Source organism: Chelonoidis abingdonii, chromosome 8 (assembly GCF_003597395.2).
Source record: "Chelonoidis abingdonii isolate Lonesome George chromosome 8, CheloAbing_2.0, whole genome shotgun sequence".
Classification (NCBI taxonomy): Eukaryota; Metazoa; Chordata; order Testudines; family Testudinidae; genus Chelonoidis; species Chelonoidis abingdonii.
In genome coordinates, this window is record NC_133776.1 from 103,436,196 (window position 1) to 103,450,456 (window position 14,261).

At 38.0% G+C, this 14,261-nt stretch overlaps 1 protein-coding gene across 7 annotated transcripts in view; it reads left to right on the forward strand.

Moving 5' to 3' along the window:
• The window catches only part of KLHL13 (kelch like family member 13), a 132,977-nt gene that overhangs the window by 83,398 nt on the left and 35,318 nt on the right, over window positions 1-14,261 (forward strand). For all 7 annotated transcript variants that reach the window (XM_032776442.1, XM_032776445.1, XM_032776444.1 and 4 more), the window contains one exon: window positions 8,528-8,669. In XM_032776442.1, the coding sequence (XP_032632333.1) occupies window positions 8,528-8,669 (142 nt within the window). The remainder of the gene's footprint in view (window positions 1-8,527; window positions 8,670-14,261) is intronic.

Sequence of the window (14,261 nt, forward strand, 5' to 3'; positions counted from 1 at the left end):
ATAAATAGGTGTTGGCAAATCACAATGCTGACTACTTTAAATTATAGTTTAAATGCTAGAGGAGTTGTCTTACAAAACTGTAGTCGAGTAATATTAATTAAAGGACAAGACTTTACTATTTTGGAGAAGGACAAGAAGAACAATAACTAATACATTTAATCTAGTAATTTTTTTCCCAATCAAAGTGCTTCTTTAAATTACACAGATGAATGATGTAGAAGTGTGTATTTTAAAAAAAAAAGTGAAGAACCATGCATTATGTAACTGGATTCATTTGTGTTGCTTATTATAACAATATCAAATTCCCTAACATCAGAATGATGCTGCCCCATCACTGTTCAGCTTACTCCGCTCTTACATGGCCATCTAATTTATTAGAGAATTCCTAAATTTGCTAGTCAAGAAGTTAGAACATCTGTTCTTAATGGGAAGACATTAAAGTACTTAATATTTAAAAATCATTTTTGGCAGGCTAAGGACAAGCATTACTGTATTTTCTAATAATACATGAAAGCTTTATTATATTTAAATCAGCCTCTTCATTAAGTTAATAGTTTCATTAGCTAAACATATGCTTGACTATGCATATATATACCAGATTTTTGGTTAGATCATAAAATAGTAAAGATCTGTCATGAGATAGGCTAATCTTAATATGAAATTGAAATTTAGATCCTTGCTGGCTGATAAATACCATGGTGCTGGCACATGACAAGAGTAATTTCAGAAGATGCCACTTACCAGTGACCGGAACACTTGCAGTCATGGTTCATCGGAGAATAATTTGACAAAGAAAATAAGGTTATAATCCTTTAAGAAATAAACTACTGAGCTACACAGAGTTATCAATATACTGTCTGGACTATGTTGCTGTGGTGAATTTTTAATCTATTATGTTGTCGTATTTTTTAAAATTACCCATGAAAATATGTACTCTGGTATGAAGAAAATTATGCTAGAGAAAATTTAGGCCAATTCAGTATTTTGTGTCAAAAGAAGCATATATTATAAAACATTTAAAACAAATTGGATTTATTTACCTAAATTAATAGATTCACAAAATTATTCATTCTTGTAGTTGTCTTGCTGACATGGAATTAGACTAAATCCAATTTCATAGTGAGAGCAATGCAAAATGAAGTACACCTCTACCTCGATATAACACTGCCCTTGGGAGCCAAAAAATCTTACCGCGTTATAGGTGAAACCATGTTATATTGAGCTTGCTTTGATCCACCGGAGTGTGCAGACCAGCCCCCCCCCCGGAGCACTGCTTTACCACGTTATATCCAAATTTGTGTTATATCTGGTGGCGTTATATCGAGGTAGCAGTGTAATTGTTTTATTGTTGTTTTGACAATAAGTGATGATATAGTCAACAAGAAAAAACTCTCAGTACTTCCTACTAAATTTTTAATGGTATACTGTTCGTTGCATGTGCTCACTCAACAGGCCAAGATCTAAAGGGAATGCAGGATTTCAGTTCCAAATATTATACATACTGTTTTTAAAAACTGTTAAAGGAACATTAAAGTTGCAAAGTCAAACACTCCGGTTAAGAAATTCCAGAAATAAATTTGCTCATGTAACCTTAATTTGGCCTCCTTTTGCACATGCATTATGGTACAGTATTTAATTACATCATCACGTGCAGTCTTTTCCACCAGAGCTCTGCCTCATTCAGGGCATGGGATGGATGATGTGCTGGGAATAATGAATCAAGATGGTGTAACAAATGAGGCAGTTGTCTCTAATAACCCTGCTAGTCAGACAGTCTCCAGTCTTCCTGCTCTCAGTTCTGGTGTCCAGCACCACAGTTGCCCTGGGGTCTGCAATTCCAGGAAAGCCTTGCTCAGCCTTGGGATGAACCAGGCTTGGTTGTTCTCCAGAGGTGGTGCATGCACAGTCTGACTGGCACATAGTTTTGGGCCCTACCAAATTCATGGTCCATTTTGGTAAATTTCACAGTCATAGGATATTAAAAATAATGAATTTCATGATTTTAGCTATTTAAATCTGAAATTTGCACAGTGTTGTAATTGTGGGGGTTCTGACAAAAAAAGGAGTTGTTGGAGGGTCGCAAGGTAATTGTAGGGGGGGAGAGTACTGCTACCCTTACTTCTGTGCTGCTGCCGGCGCTGCCTTCAGAGCTGCGCAGCTGGAGAGCGGCAGCTGCTGGCTGGGAGTCCAGCTTTGAAGGCAGAGCTGCCACCAGCTGCAGCGCAGAAGTAAGGATGGCCTGGTATGGTATTGTCACCCTTACTTCTGTGTTGCTGCCTGCAGAGCTGGGCCCTCAGTCAGCAGCCACCACTCTCCGGCCACCCAGCTCTGAAGGCAGCAGTGCAGAAGTAAGAGTGGCATGGTATAGTATTGTCAGGCTTACATCTGTGCTGCTGCCTGCAGAGCAGGACACCCAGCCAACTGCCACTGCTCTCCAGCCACCTAGCTCAGAAGGCAGCACAGAAGTAAGGGTGAAAATACTGCAACCCTCCTAAAATAACCCTCTGACCCCCCTGCAACTCCCTTTTTTTGTCAGGATCCACAATTTGAGAGATGCTGGTCTCACCCATGAAGTCTGTATACTGTAGTATAGGGTAAAAGCACACAAAAGAGCGGATTTCACAGCGGGAGACAAGATTTTGTGGTCCATGACATGTTTTTCATGGCCATTAATTTGGTGGGACCCTACGCATAAGAGCTGTGTAGAAGGACTGTGCTCGCTAGAGATGAAATCTTTGGAGCATTTAGCTTTCAAATTCTAACACATCTCTGAGCATGTGCAAACAGATCTTCAGAAGCTTTATGATTTGAACAAATTTGGACACATTTTCACAGGCATGACAAGACACAGCCCTAATGCTAATCAGTTGTTGAACAACGTGCTGTACTCTGTGGGGGTTGGGAGGGAGAAGGAACACATACATAGTTGTCTATGCACACTTCCAAATATTATATACACTTAGGAAAAATGTAGCAAAGAATATCTTTTGCTATTTAGGGCGTAGGGTCTGGTGATGATTTTAAGGAAACTGGAGATAGGAAGCTAATTTGCATTTTCATTCTTAAATCTGATGCTTTGATCTGTCAATACACAGGATTAACTAGTTTAGCAGATTGTGCAGCAGGCAATATGTAGCTGAGTTTTTTTTCAGACCACATATTTGGTTGTCATGGATGCCAGACAATGAGATATTTTTAGTTTGGTATAGTCTGTTGCACCAAAGGAAAGTATTTTGAAACTTCCTGAAACAATTTAATGAGAATTGTTAGCATTTAGTAAGCATTTCATGAACAACCTGTGTTTTCCTTTGTGTACTCAATGCCTGTAACTAAGACTTTTGCTGTGTTACTTAGTATTCAAGTTTGTTCATGAAGTGAGATAAAAATGCTGTTGATGCAAACACATTACCATGGATATTGCAGTTAGCTAGTTTAGTGCAAGGTCATACTATATTGTACAAAGTTATTGTATAAAACTTGCGATTCAAAACAATTTGTTTCCTATTCCAGTCTTAAAGCACGGGTGTGTGGAGAAAAGGGTAATCTAGTTGTATCAGTTAGGCTGCTGTATACTGGTAGAGACAAAGGAAATGCAAGCAGGAAAGAAATATGATGCAAAGATTGGCTGATGCGAAATATGAAGAGTAAAAGTCTATATAGTACAGAACAGAGAAGACTCAGGGAATGGTCATGGGATACACGATATATCTACAAACATTTTCAAGGAAACAATATAAACAAAGATTATATTCATTCTTGGATGATTGAGATAAGAGCAAGGCCCTGAATGTTTTGGGGGGAAAAGCTTAAAATACGCATTAGGAGAGTTCTCTACTAGTAAGAGCTGTTGGATAATGGACTTGATGAAGGATAATAGCAAAGATACCTTCACTGCAAATATTCCAGAATGGGTTATGTACAGTGTTAGTGTAATAATGTAGCTGGCAGTCATGTAAAGCACTTGGGTCACCCGACTAACTGTTGGGTGTTAGGAAGAAACTTCTCCAGTTGTCCACTAATTAGCTTCCTGCACCTTTCCCTGAAGCCATGGTACTAACCTCTGAGAGGGGTTACTGAAATAGGTGGACCCTTGGTCTGATCTGGTATGGCAGTTCCTGTGTTCATTTCATAGTTAACTCAGCAGTCCTTTGGCCATAAAGCTATTACAGAATACTGTGCCCAGTGTTTCCCCAGACTGACTTTTTTCGATTCAAGTAGTGTTAACATCCATGTTTATATCAACTTGTGAATTCTCATTGTCCATTATTGTCGCTGCTGTAGCTCTGCCTTTATCAGCCTTTTTTATTCTGATTAAAAATGCTTCTGCTGCTCTTTTTACTTAATGACTTATTGATCAGAACAATACAACTAATTAGAAAATGAATTAACTTTCTTCTTTGCAAGTATGACTAATTGTGATATACTGTACTTATTGTAAAGCACCGATCAATATATTTACATTCATTATTACCCAATTAATTATAGTGCTTCGCAAACCACATTAATAAATGGAAGTAAAATGACTTTTTGGTAACAGTGCCTATTCTACTTATTTTGTATCATTAGGCATTAGATATTTGGTTACTTTTTATTCAATACTTAAAGTATATTCACCTGCAAAAAAACCAAATAACTAGTATATCCATCCATTTTTTTAAACAACAGTTCATAGACATGCCTGGAGTGTTAAATATATGTAATGAGAGATTTCACTCAATTTTAATAAAATCACTAGAAATGATATGTCATAAGTGTTGTAAAGGTTTTCACTCTGTAATATGGTAACTACTTGTTAAACAGAGAGCACTGACTGTGTTCTATAATGTCTCTTTAAACAACAGCCACTTATTGTAATGATTTTGTTTCTGGTATTTACATGGTAAGGATTTGTAAACCTGTTAATATAAGATTAAATTAGTCATGTGTTCCCAGAAATGAATAGTTTGGTTTACAGGCCTAAAAGTGCAGGTTAAATTACATTTTGAATAAATCTGAATTCTGTTTGCAGGCTCAGGTATTTTTTTTTTTTAAATTACTCACAAGTATTTCATGCCTTATGATATCTATTTATTTACCGTTATCTTGGATACTGCTAGAGTAACTGAAAATATTTAGGGAATACTGCATTTTCACTTTCTTGCAGAGATGAGTTTTTAATGCTATGATAGCATACATGGAGTTTACACAGTGTCAGTAACAAAATCAGAACTCTATCATTTTGGGAGGCTCCATTTTGTAGTGGCTATGTCAAAAGATTAGGAGTCAGGAGACTAGAGCTTTATTTCCAGCTCCTACCACTGACTTGCTATATGACCTTGGGCAAGTTGCTTAAACTCCTCTGAACATCACTTTCATTGCCTGAATAATGGAGAGAAAACTTACCCTTTCTAAAGCATTGTGAGATCATGAAAGATGCTGAGTGCCCAGTATCTTTTTTCTTTCTTTTTAATCTTTTTCTTTTATTGATGGTGATATTAAATAGAAGCTGAGAGTCCACTTTTTAAACTTGACTGTCTGGGAGATAGGGCAATCTTGTTATTTTTAATATGAAAATACAAAATGTTGAATGGGTTACAGTTTTGGTGCAATGAACTTGACTTGCTTGGCAAGCAGTAAAATCAAATCTCATGGTTGCTTGCTTTTGTTTCTTTAAGATAGATCTGGATATCTAAGAGCTTACTCAGTTCCTTCTAGTAGGTCACTAAATTTTATAGTGTAAATGCCAAGGTTACTGTTGTGCTTGCTTAACTATAGTGTAAAGGGTAATACCTATCAATCCATTCTGCATCACACATTTTTAAATGTGCAAATATAGCCAGTTGCAATTAAATGGTTTTGGTTTACAAATGTTGCCATGAGGTGTTATCTTGTAAATACATAAATTGTTCTAATTTTATTGTAACATGAGAAAACTCTGTACAGACTTGCTGTTATTTGTTGCATCTGTGCCAGTGACCAGTAAGAGCCCATACTTCCCCCCAACTGTTTAGAAATCATAAGCAGTAACACTCCAGACAAGGATCTTTGCACCTCTTGGTTGAAGTTACTGGGTCAAGATTTGCTTTTCTAATGTTCCAGTGGTACAGCTGTCTCTGTGGTAGCAATGATCGAAGTACTAGTAGAGACATTCACTGGCATTTTAACCTGCTCAAAAGAGATCTGGGTGTCCTGGTCGTTAAAATGGTGATGCTCACCAGTAGCCTGATTACAATAGTGCTTCCATTATTACTTCTACCTAGTCTAGTGTAGACAAGGCCTTTACCTTCAGTTCAAATCTTTAAGGTTCATGCTAAGTATATATGAATATTGTATGGAATTGTGTCATATATTATGGCTGAAATCTTAACAGCCCACTGAAAATGTTGGCAAGTAAGTGGGTTTGCCTGTTTTTCTAGTTACTGCATATTAACTATGCGGCAAGTTTTCCTTGGAGTTAAGAAAAGTCTTTTGAAAGTTACCGCTTCATTGGTTATCTGAGCTGATACTTTTATTAACTATTCTTTCAGAGAAGTACCCTAACAATGTAATTTTAAAAGGATCTTAGTAGTAATTCTTTTTCTCACAACAGCACAATTCTTTCCTCCACGTCAACACAAATCTGTTTGAAAGGAAGGACACATGGCATGTAAACATAAGGAGCAAATGTCCCTCAAAATTACTTAAGACAATATACTTGATATGAAGTACATTCAGATTTTAAAAAAGAGAGCCAGAGCAAACTGACCAGAAACATTCAAGTCATGCACTAGAAACTGCTTTATCTAACCTTTTGTTGAATGTTGTTTTGACTGTTGTTTTCCAAAGACAGAGTATGGAGAGTAACTTTCTGATTACAAAATACAGTGTAAAATATTGACTTGTATTTTAAAGAAGAGTTCCAATGAGATTTAAAACAGTAAACTATTTTAATTGTAAACAAACTGTACCGTATGCATGCTAAAATATATTCACATTTATTACAGCTTGTTCAAATCTTTGTGTATTAGGTTTTTACATGTGAATTCAAACCTCTGAAGCATGCCCTTGTTCCTTTACTGTGTGTTACTGTTATGTCTGTGTACATAAAATCTTACTGTTTCAAACCCATGTGCATTGTTGAGTGATCAAAATGGTTTGTTTTGAATTTTTGTTGTTATAACTGGCACTTTAAAAAAACCATGGGTTTGAACATACAAAATATATTAACCCTATCAGAAAAATTCTCAAGTTTCAGAAACTGCTTTTACTAGAAAATTTTAAATGTATATGTTGAGAAAAAATTATTTGTTAAAAGGCAATTCACATTTTAAATTGAGCTTCCTCAATAAAAGTGCAGTGTAAAATATTGGAGATCAAAGCTGAATTATCTTTTGGCAATGATTTTTAAAGTGATTTCTGAAACTAGTTGGAGGCCAATGTTTATACCTGCATGTTACAACGTGGATGAGACTTTTTATTTCTGTATGAGATGTGCAATAGTTGCATCAAATTGGTTATGTGTTATGAATACTTTACTCAAATACACAGTTTCTTTTACGGATCACTTCAATTCCATGTATGGGTTTATAACACATTTGCTAATGCCTTCTATTGAACCATGCTGATATGCAAATTGATAATTTACAACATTCAGTAAATCATAAAATACTGTAACTGGTTAATATTGATAATTTTCTGAAGACCTAGCACCCAAGTAATTAAAATCTAATTACTTGTAAAATCTGTATTATTTATTTAATGTTAGTGTATCAAAGCCTAGTTTACATGTCTTTTTATTATTTAAATAGACATAAAATAAGTGCATTTACATAAGTATAAGATCTAGACATCCTATAAAGTTTAAATGCACCATACATCACAGGATGAAAAGTAGTAAGCCAGCAACATTGCAGCAATTGAAAACATTAGCATTTTATAAAGTTGCTCCACCATTAGATTTGGACAATAATTATTGGGAATATCCATGTGCAAGGATATCTTTTGTGTTAACAAACTGTGGCACCTTTTCAGTATTCTTTTCATACTGGAGCAAGACTACAGTAACCAATACAAATGAAAGTATTAAACTTTAAGAACATATTTTGTACTAATAACTTCCAAATGGCATGTGTTAGTCTGATGAGGTCGTAAGACACTTAATTGTCAAATTAAAAAAATAAGAAAATAAAGGCATATTAAATTGTAAACACAAATACAAATATATTTTAGGGAAGTATCTTTTTTTAAAATAATTTAAAGAAAATGAAATTGACTGACTTTTTTAAGACCACTTGTATCAAAACCCTTGCTGGTCTACTTAATCAAAAATCTAAAGTGATGAATTTTTAAATCATGATATGTTACATGCATAACCTGTGAACACGTAACATTCCTGTTAAGTAAATCTGATGGGCACTAAGGACCCAATGCAGCTCCCACTGTAATCAATAAAAACAAGCTCACATTGATGTTGGCTTGGAACCTAAATCACTATGGGTTGAATGTTTATCAGCAATTAATTTAAGCAACTGCGCTTAAGCTTGCTCTTTTGTTTCCCCCATTTTCTTAGATCTCTAGTGGAAGAGGAAGATCCTCACATGAAAGTATCTCTTGGTAGCAGCGATATGGGCGTGTCTGCCCATCTACAGTCTTCAAAGACAGGGACCACACGATTTTTCACCAGCAACACTCATAGTTCTATGGTATTACAGGTAACCCAACACAGTATATTGTAATATTTATACCAGCCTTACTTGAAGATTTTCAAGGCTTTGAACTGTATCTGCACCTAAGGAAATTCTCAAACCTGGAAAAATGCCCCAAAGACCTTATTAAACATCTGTTTGAGTCATGTTGACAGTGCCCTTGTTGAAGAGACAGCATGGTTTTGTGTTCTTTATTTTCTGTCTGAGAACTCACGTCCTCAGTGAAAATCAGATTTTTTTCAAGTTAAATGTTCAGATCACATCAATAATTTGAAAAACATGAGCTTTCTCTCTAATTATAGACTTGTTCACTGTTAACTTCAAACAGGTAAATAAGGCTTGCTAAAGTGAGGGACCACTGTCTCAAAGAAAAACTCACCTTTTTAATACAGTCAAGCAACTTTTTCAGGTGAATTTCCTCTTCTGGCCTTTTCTGTGTGAACGCTGTGTTAATATGTTGTCAGGAGGCTTAACTGTTCGTCTCTTTGTGCCCCTAAAACATGTATCAGTTGGCAATTTCATTGTTTGATCTATCCAAATACTGTGCTGGAGTCTGAATACTTCCCCCAAACAGTCTTAGCAGCCATCTGTAGTTTCTACATGGTTTCAAAGCCACAGTATGTGACCTACATATGAAATCATTATTAAGAAGCTTGCACTTTCTGCACGTAGAAAAACGGTTACATTATCCTCTGAAGCTCATCAATATACCAGCTCTCACTTATTTTTTAAAAAACATGCCACCTGTCTTTTACAGACCAACCATGAAATGACCTTCAGTTTCTATTCTGCCCTGTTCAGCTAGGGAAAGATTACCTTTCTTTAATTCACAGCTATCAAATCAACCAAGTTTCATGTTTTTACAATGATGATATATATTATACATACAGTGGTACCTGGTGCATAGAAGGAAGTAAATGGCTTTGTTAATGTTTGTGTCATAGGTGTGCACACTTCAAGACAAGCACACAAACCCCTTGTGGATAATCTCATAACCATATATTAGCATATACTTGCCCGTCTGAGTTAATTCTTCCAAACTCAAGTATAAAAACTCAAGTTGCGTTAAAGTAGGTATACAAACTGAAGAGGAAGAAAATGTTAGAGAGTGGTTCTACTCTGAAAAGTGACTGTAAAAATGATACTTCCATCCCCTATGTTTGTTCAGGGTCACTTCAGTGACAAAAATAAAATTGTAGCATTTCTTAGTTCTGTAAGCTCTACAGAGCTAAGGAGTTAGACTCTGTTTTATCCTGCACATGCCAGATTTGGCTAGTATATCTTAACCTATTAATCTGGGCAGTCACTTGGAAGGAAATAAGTAACTGTGTAAATGAAGGTGCATAGGTGTAAATGGAGACCTAATATAAAGTACAGAACCTTTATCACTAGTGACGATGCACAAATGAGGAGAACTCAGCTGCAGGGCCTAGCAGGTAGGGGAAAACATCTTTTTACTTATAAACTGGGCACATGTGAAATGGAAAAAATGAGACAAACCTGGAATTCCATAGTGCTCTTTTTGAAGCATAATTTTTCAAAGCCGAACTGCACTTTAAACATTCACCTTTGTGGTTTTCTCATCCTATTGCATGTAGGTGTTTCAGTCTTATTTTTGATCTGAGACCCTCCACTTGCCCAGCAAAACAGCATCATTGAGCTTTAGCATTCACTTTGAATTTTCTCACATGGCTTTTCTATTTTAATTTAAGTGAACTAAAGTGGTGGGCTCACTTTGTCAGTTTCCTATATTTTCTATCTAAAGCAAACAGACCTTGAAATGTAAGATTATTTTATTGCAAATATTTGTAGGCTTATTATGACAGGGTCAGGCCAGATGGCTACAGGAGAATGTTCCTGTTGGGAACCAGGAAGTAGGCGGGCGGAGCCTAAGAGGAGGATCCACAGGGCCTGGAAACCAAATAATTCTGAGGGACAACTAATGAGATAACAGGGACGAGAGTGAGGTCAAAGGGTCAAACAAAGGGAACCTGATGGGGACACCGAGCAGAGAACCCCGGACAACGCCCACTGCTCCTCAAAGGCGTCAAGGGAGTCAGCGGATACAGGAGAGTGTTCCTTTTGAGTACCGGGACATGGGTGAGTGCTAGCTCGCCCACTACTGAAAGCCCCTCCTCCAGCCTAGGGAGGGGCTACTAAACCCGGAACCCAGTTGAGTTTGGGGGACAACAAAGGCAACAACAGGAACAGGCATGGGGGTCAGAGGACCAAAACTAAGGAACTGGAAGGGGACACCGAGCAGAGAACCCCGGACAGCGCCCACTGCTCCTCGAAAGCATTGAGAGAGCTGGCGGATACAGGAGAGTGTTAGAAAGCAGATATGTTAGTCCCAGATTAAGTAGGTCCCTTTTCACTGGATAAGGTAACGGGGCAGTTCCAGAACAAGCAGGAACTTGCTGGAACCAGTTAAGGCAGGCAGGCTAATTAGGACTTCTGGAGCCAATTAAGAAGAAACTACTAGAATCAATTAGGACAGGCTGGCTAGTCAGGGAACCTGAGTTTAAAAAGGACCTCACTTCAGTTTGTAGCATGCATGCGCGGAGCTGGGAGCAAGAGGCACTAGGAGCTGAGAGTGAGAAGACATATTGCTGGAGGACTGAGGAGTACAAGCATTATCAGACACCAGGAGAAAGGTCCTGTGGTGAGGATAAAGAAGGCGTTGGGAGGAGGCCACGGGGAAGTAGTCCAGGGAGTTGCAGCTGTCGCACAGCTGTACCAGGAGGCACTCTAGACAGCTACAGTCCACAGGGCCCTGGGCTGGAACCCGGAGTAGAGGGCAGGTCCGAGTTCCTTCCAAACCTCACAACTCCTGATCAGACACAAGAGGAGTTGACCTGGACTGTGGGTTCCACCAGAGAGGAAGATCTCTGGGCTGTTCCCCGACCCATAATCTCTGAGGTGAGCAAATCCACCAATAAGCACAGGACCCACCAAGGTAGAGAAGGAACATTGTCACATTATGTAAACCAATTGGCACATTTACCCTTAAACTTGCTAACTGCTTTATAGAACTATACAAGTACTTGCAATAAGATAACCTCCCATTGCTGTTCCAAGACTTTATTTAAAAAATCCCAAGAATTTTTAAACCTGAAGAAGAAGAGAGTAGGTTATTTATTTACTTCATTGGTTTTAAAAGCCTGTTGATAACTATAGTTCAATATGTATAACTCGAAAAATGTTTTCATTACCTGCAGATTTCTGTTTATACCCCTGCAGCACAGAGACATAGCTACAGATAAGAGAATTACACGCCAGTTGTTCCAGCCATTGGAATGAGCGGCTTTGAATTCTAGAACGAGTTTGGGTCAGTGAGACTGGGTGTTCGAACTTAGTGCATGAGAGAGCTAGCAGTGCCAGAGGTGTATGTTTGAATGAGTCAGATGCTATACCTATCTCCTAGAGCTGGAAGGGACCTTGAAAGGTCATCAAGTCCAGCCCCCTGCCTTCACTAGCAGGACCAAGTACTGATTTTTGCCCCAGCTCCCTAAGTGGCCCCCTGAAGGACTGAACTCACAACCCTGGGTTTAGCAGGCCAATGCTCAAACCACTGAGCTATCCCTCCCCACAAAGCTATACAACACGGCACCACTGGGAGATGAACACAGGATCTCCTGTTTACGAGACAAGTGCTTTAGCCAGCTAAGCCATGGTGCCTTCCCCTATCATTAAGAGAGCTGGAGTATTCTACAACCTACTAAAGAAGGGGTAAAATGTGCCCTGAATTGCCGCTAGCTCTATCTGGAAGATGGTCTTTCACCTCCACTCTCTGCCCTATCTCACAAAGGCTGATGAAAGACTCATCCCATTCAAAACCCTATTTTTTCCCTTGTTACAATAGCTGTGACATCACTCACCAGAGAAACAAGGAAGCCTGTAGGTCTCACTTTTTGGGATCTGAGTACAGTGTTTTCATATAGTTCTCTAACAACATTTTGAAACACTTTGAGCCAGTTTTTCTTCAGAATATTACAAGTTTGTAATATATACAAAACCTGTGCAGATACTAATTTTTATGCAGAGGAACATTTTTTACTTTGATCAGTTTTTCTCTACAGTTACTATTAGCCAGAAGTACAGTTTATAGATCTACTAAAAGGTGCAGATGGATTAAACAAAATGTATCTGAGCAGCTTTTGATATATTCTTTGTTGCATCTATTTCCATGAGGGGAAATTGTCTGGTGGGAGCTTTGTATTCTGCTGGTGATAATATTCTAAAAATGGTCTTCTGGCCCACCCTGAACTAAGTTCTCTTTTTCTATTGGAGCAATCAAACTAAGGCACTCTGGGATGCTGTCACATGGTGTTGCTCTCCTCTGGCAGATAAAAATGTAATCCTCTCACAGAAGCTCAGGAAGCTTTAAAATGTTATAAACTTCAGAAGGTAGTTCCTCTGTGTTCTAGTTTCTGCTTGAATTGTGTAGGCATCACTAGAATTCTTCCATATCCTATGGATTCAAGCCTACAACCCATACAACCCTTTGCTATATCCTACTAGAACTTTACGCAGAAGTGTTGTGTGTATTCTTGTATAGGATGAGGATTGCCTAAAGAATTACAGCTTATTTTAGGACTTGCTACCAGTATAGCTTAAGCGGATCACAATGGGTTTTCAGACAAAAACAAGGCAGAGATTTTTTTTTTCTTTTCTTATTTTAGTTTTGGGGTGAAAGCACCAGTCGTGTCTCAGTTTATAGCTCCTGGGCCTCTGCTTGGTATTCTTCTTCAAATCTTAGGACAGGTCAAACTTTTCTAATTTCCACCCAGGTACCCACAGTGTTTATAGTGCACCTCTTACCTCGCTGGGAACTATCACTGAGTCTTTTTCTGTATAATTGGAAATGGGCCTCTCTCTGGAGCCTTTACAAAGCTGGAGTTAACCTTATGGAAAGATTTTCCTCAAGGCAGAACCCAGGTTACTGCATGGGTAAATTGATTACCATCCCACTGGATAGTATATACTCAGGCTACAAGGAGCCCCATGTATATACAGTAGATTCTGTGCTTAAAGGGGCTTGCACAGAAGCAAAAACATTGGTGGCAGGTTGCTGTCTGTTCAGTTCATAGTTTATTAGAAAGTGACTCCAATCATCAGTACTGCAGCAGAGATATTTTTGCATCATCTTTCAGCATGGCTGCTACTATAGCAGCAAATAACACTGGCAAATAGACATATTGAACACCGCTCATTGCCTTCAGATTCCAATTGTAAAAGAATATTTTTTCTCCAAAGTCTTAATACCTATCCTTGCAATATAAATTGGAGAACTGGTAAGGTGCCTCTTTTTGCAAGGACTAGTTTCAGAAGACCTGGTAAAAATGCGCCAGTTGAGGTTCATTTGATTACTGAAATGCTTCATTCTGGTCCTTGGCTAAAAATTAATAGATGGATTAGTTTATATGATTATATTAGATCATTATAAAAATACTATGTCATTGTCAAAAAATTAAACTCCAGTTAGGTACAAAATATTTTGTCCTGTCCTTGGATCACACTCTGGTTTGCCTGGATATGATGGGAAGAACAGCAGAGAAGGCGGGAAGACTCCCATATTTTCATGCAGCCCAAAGGCTC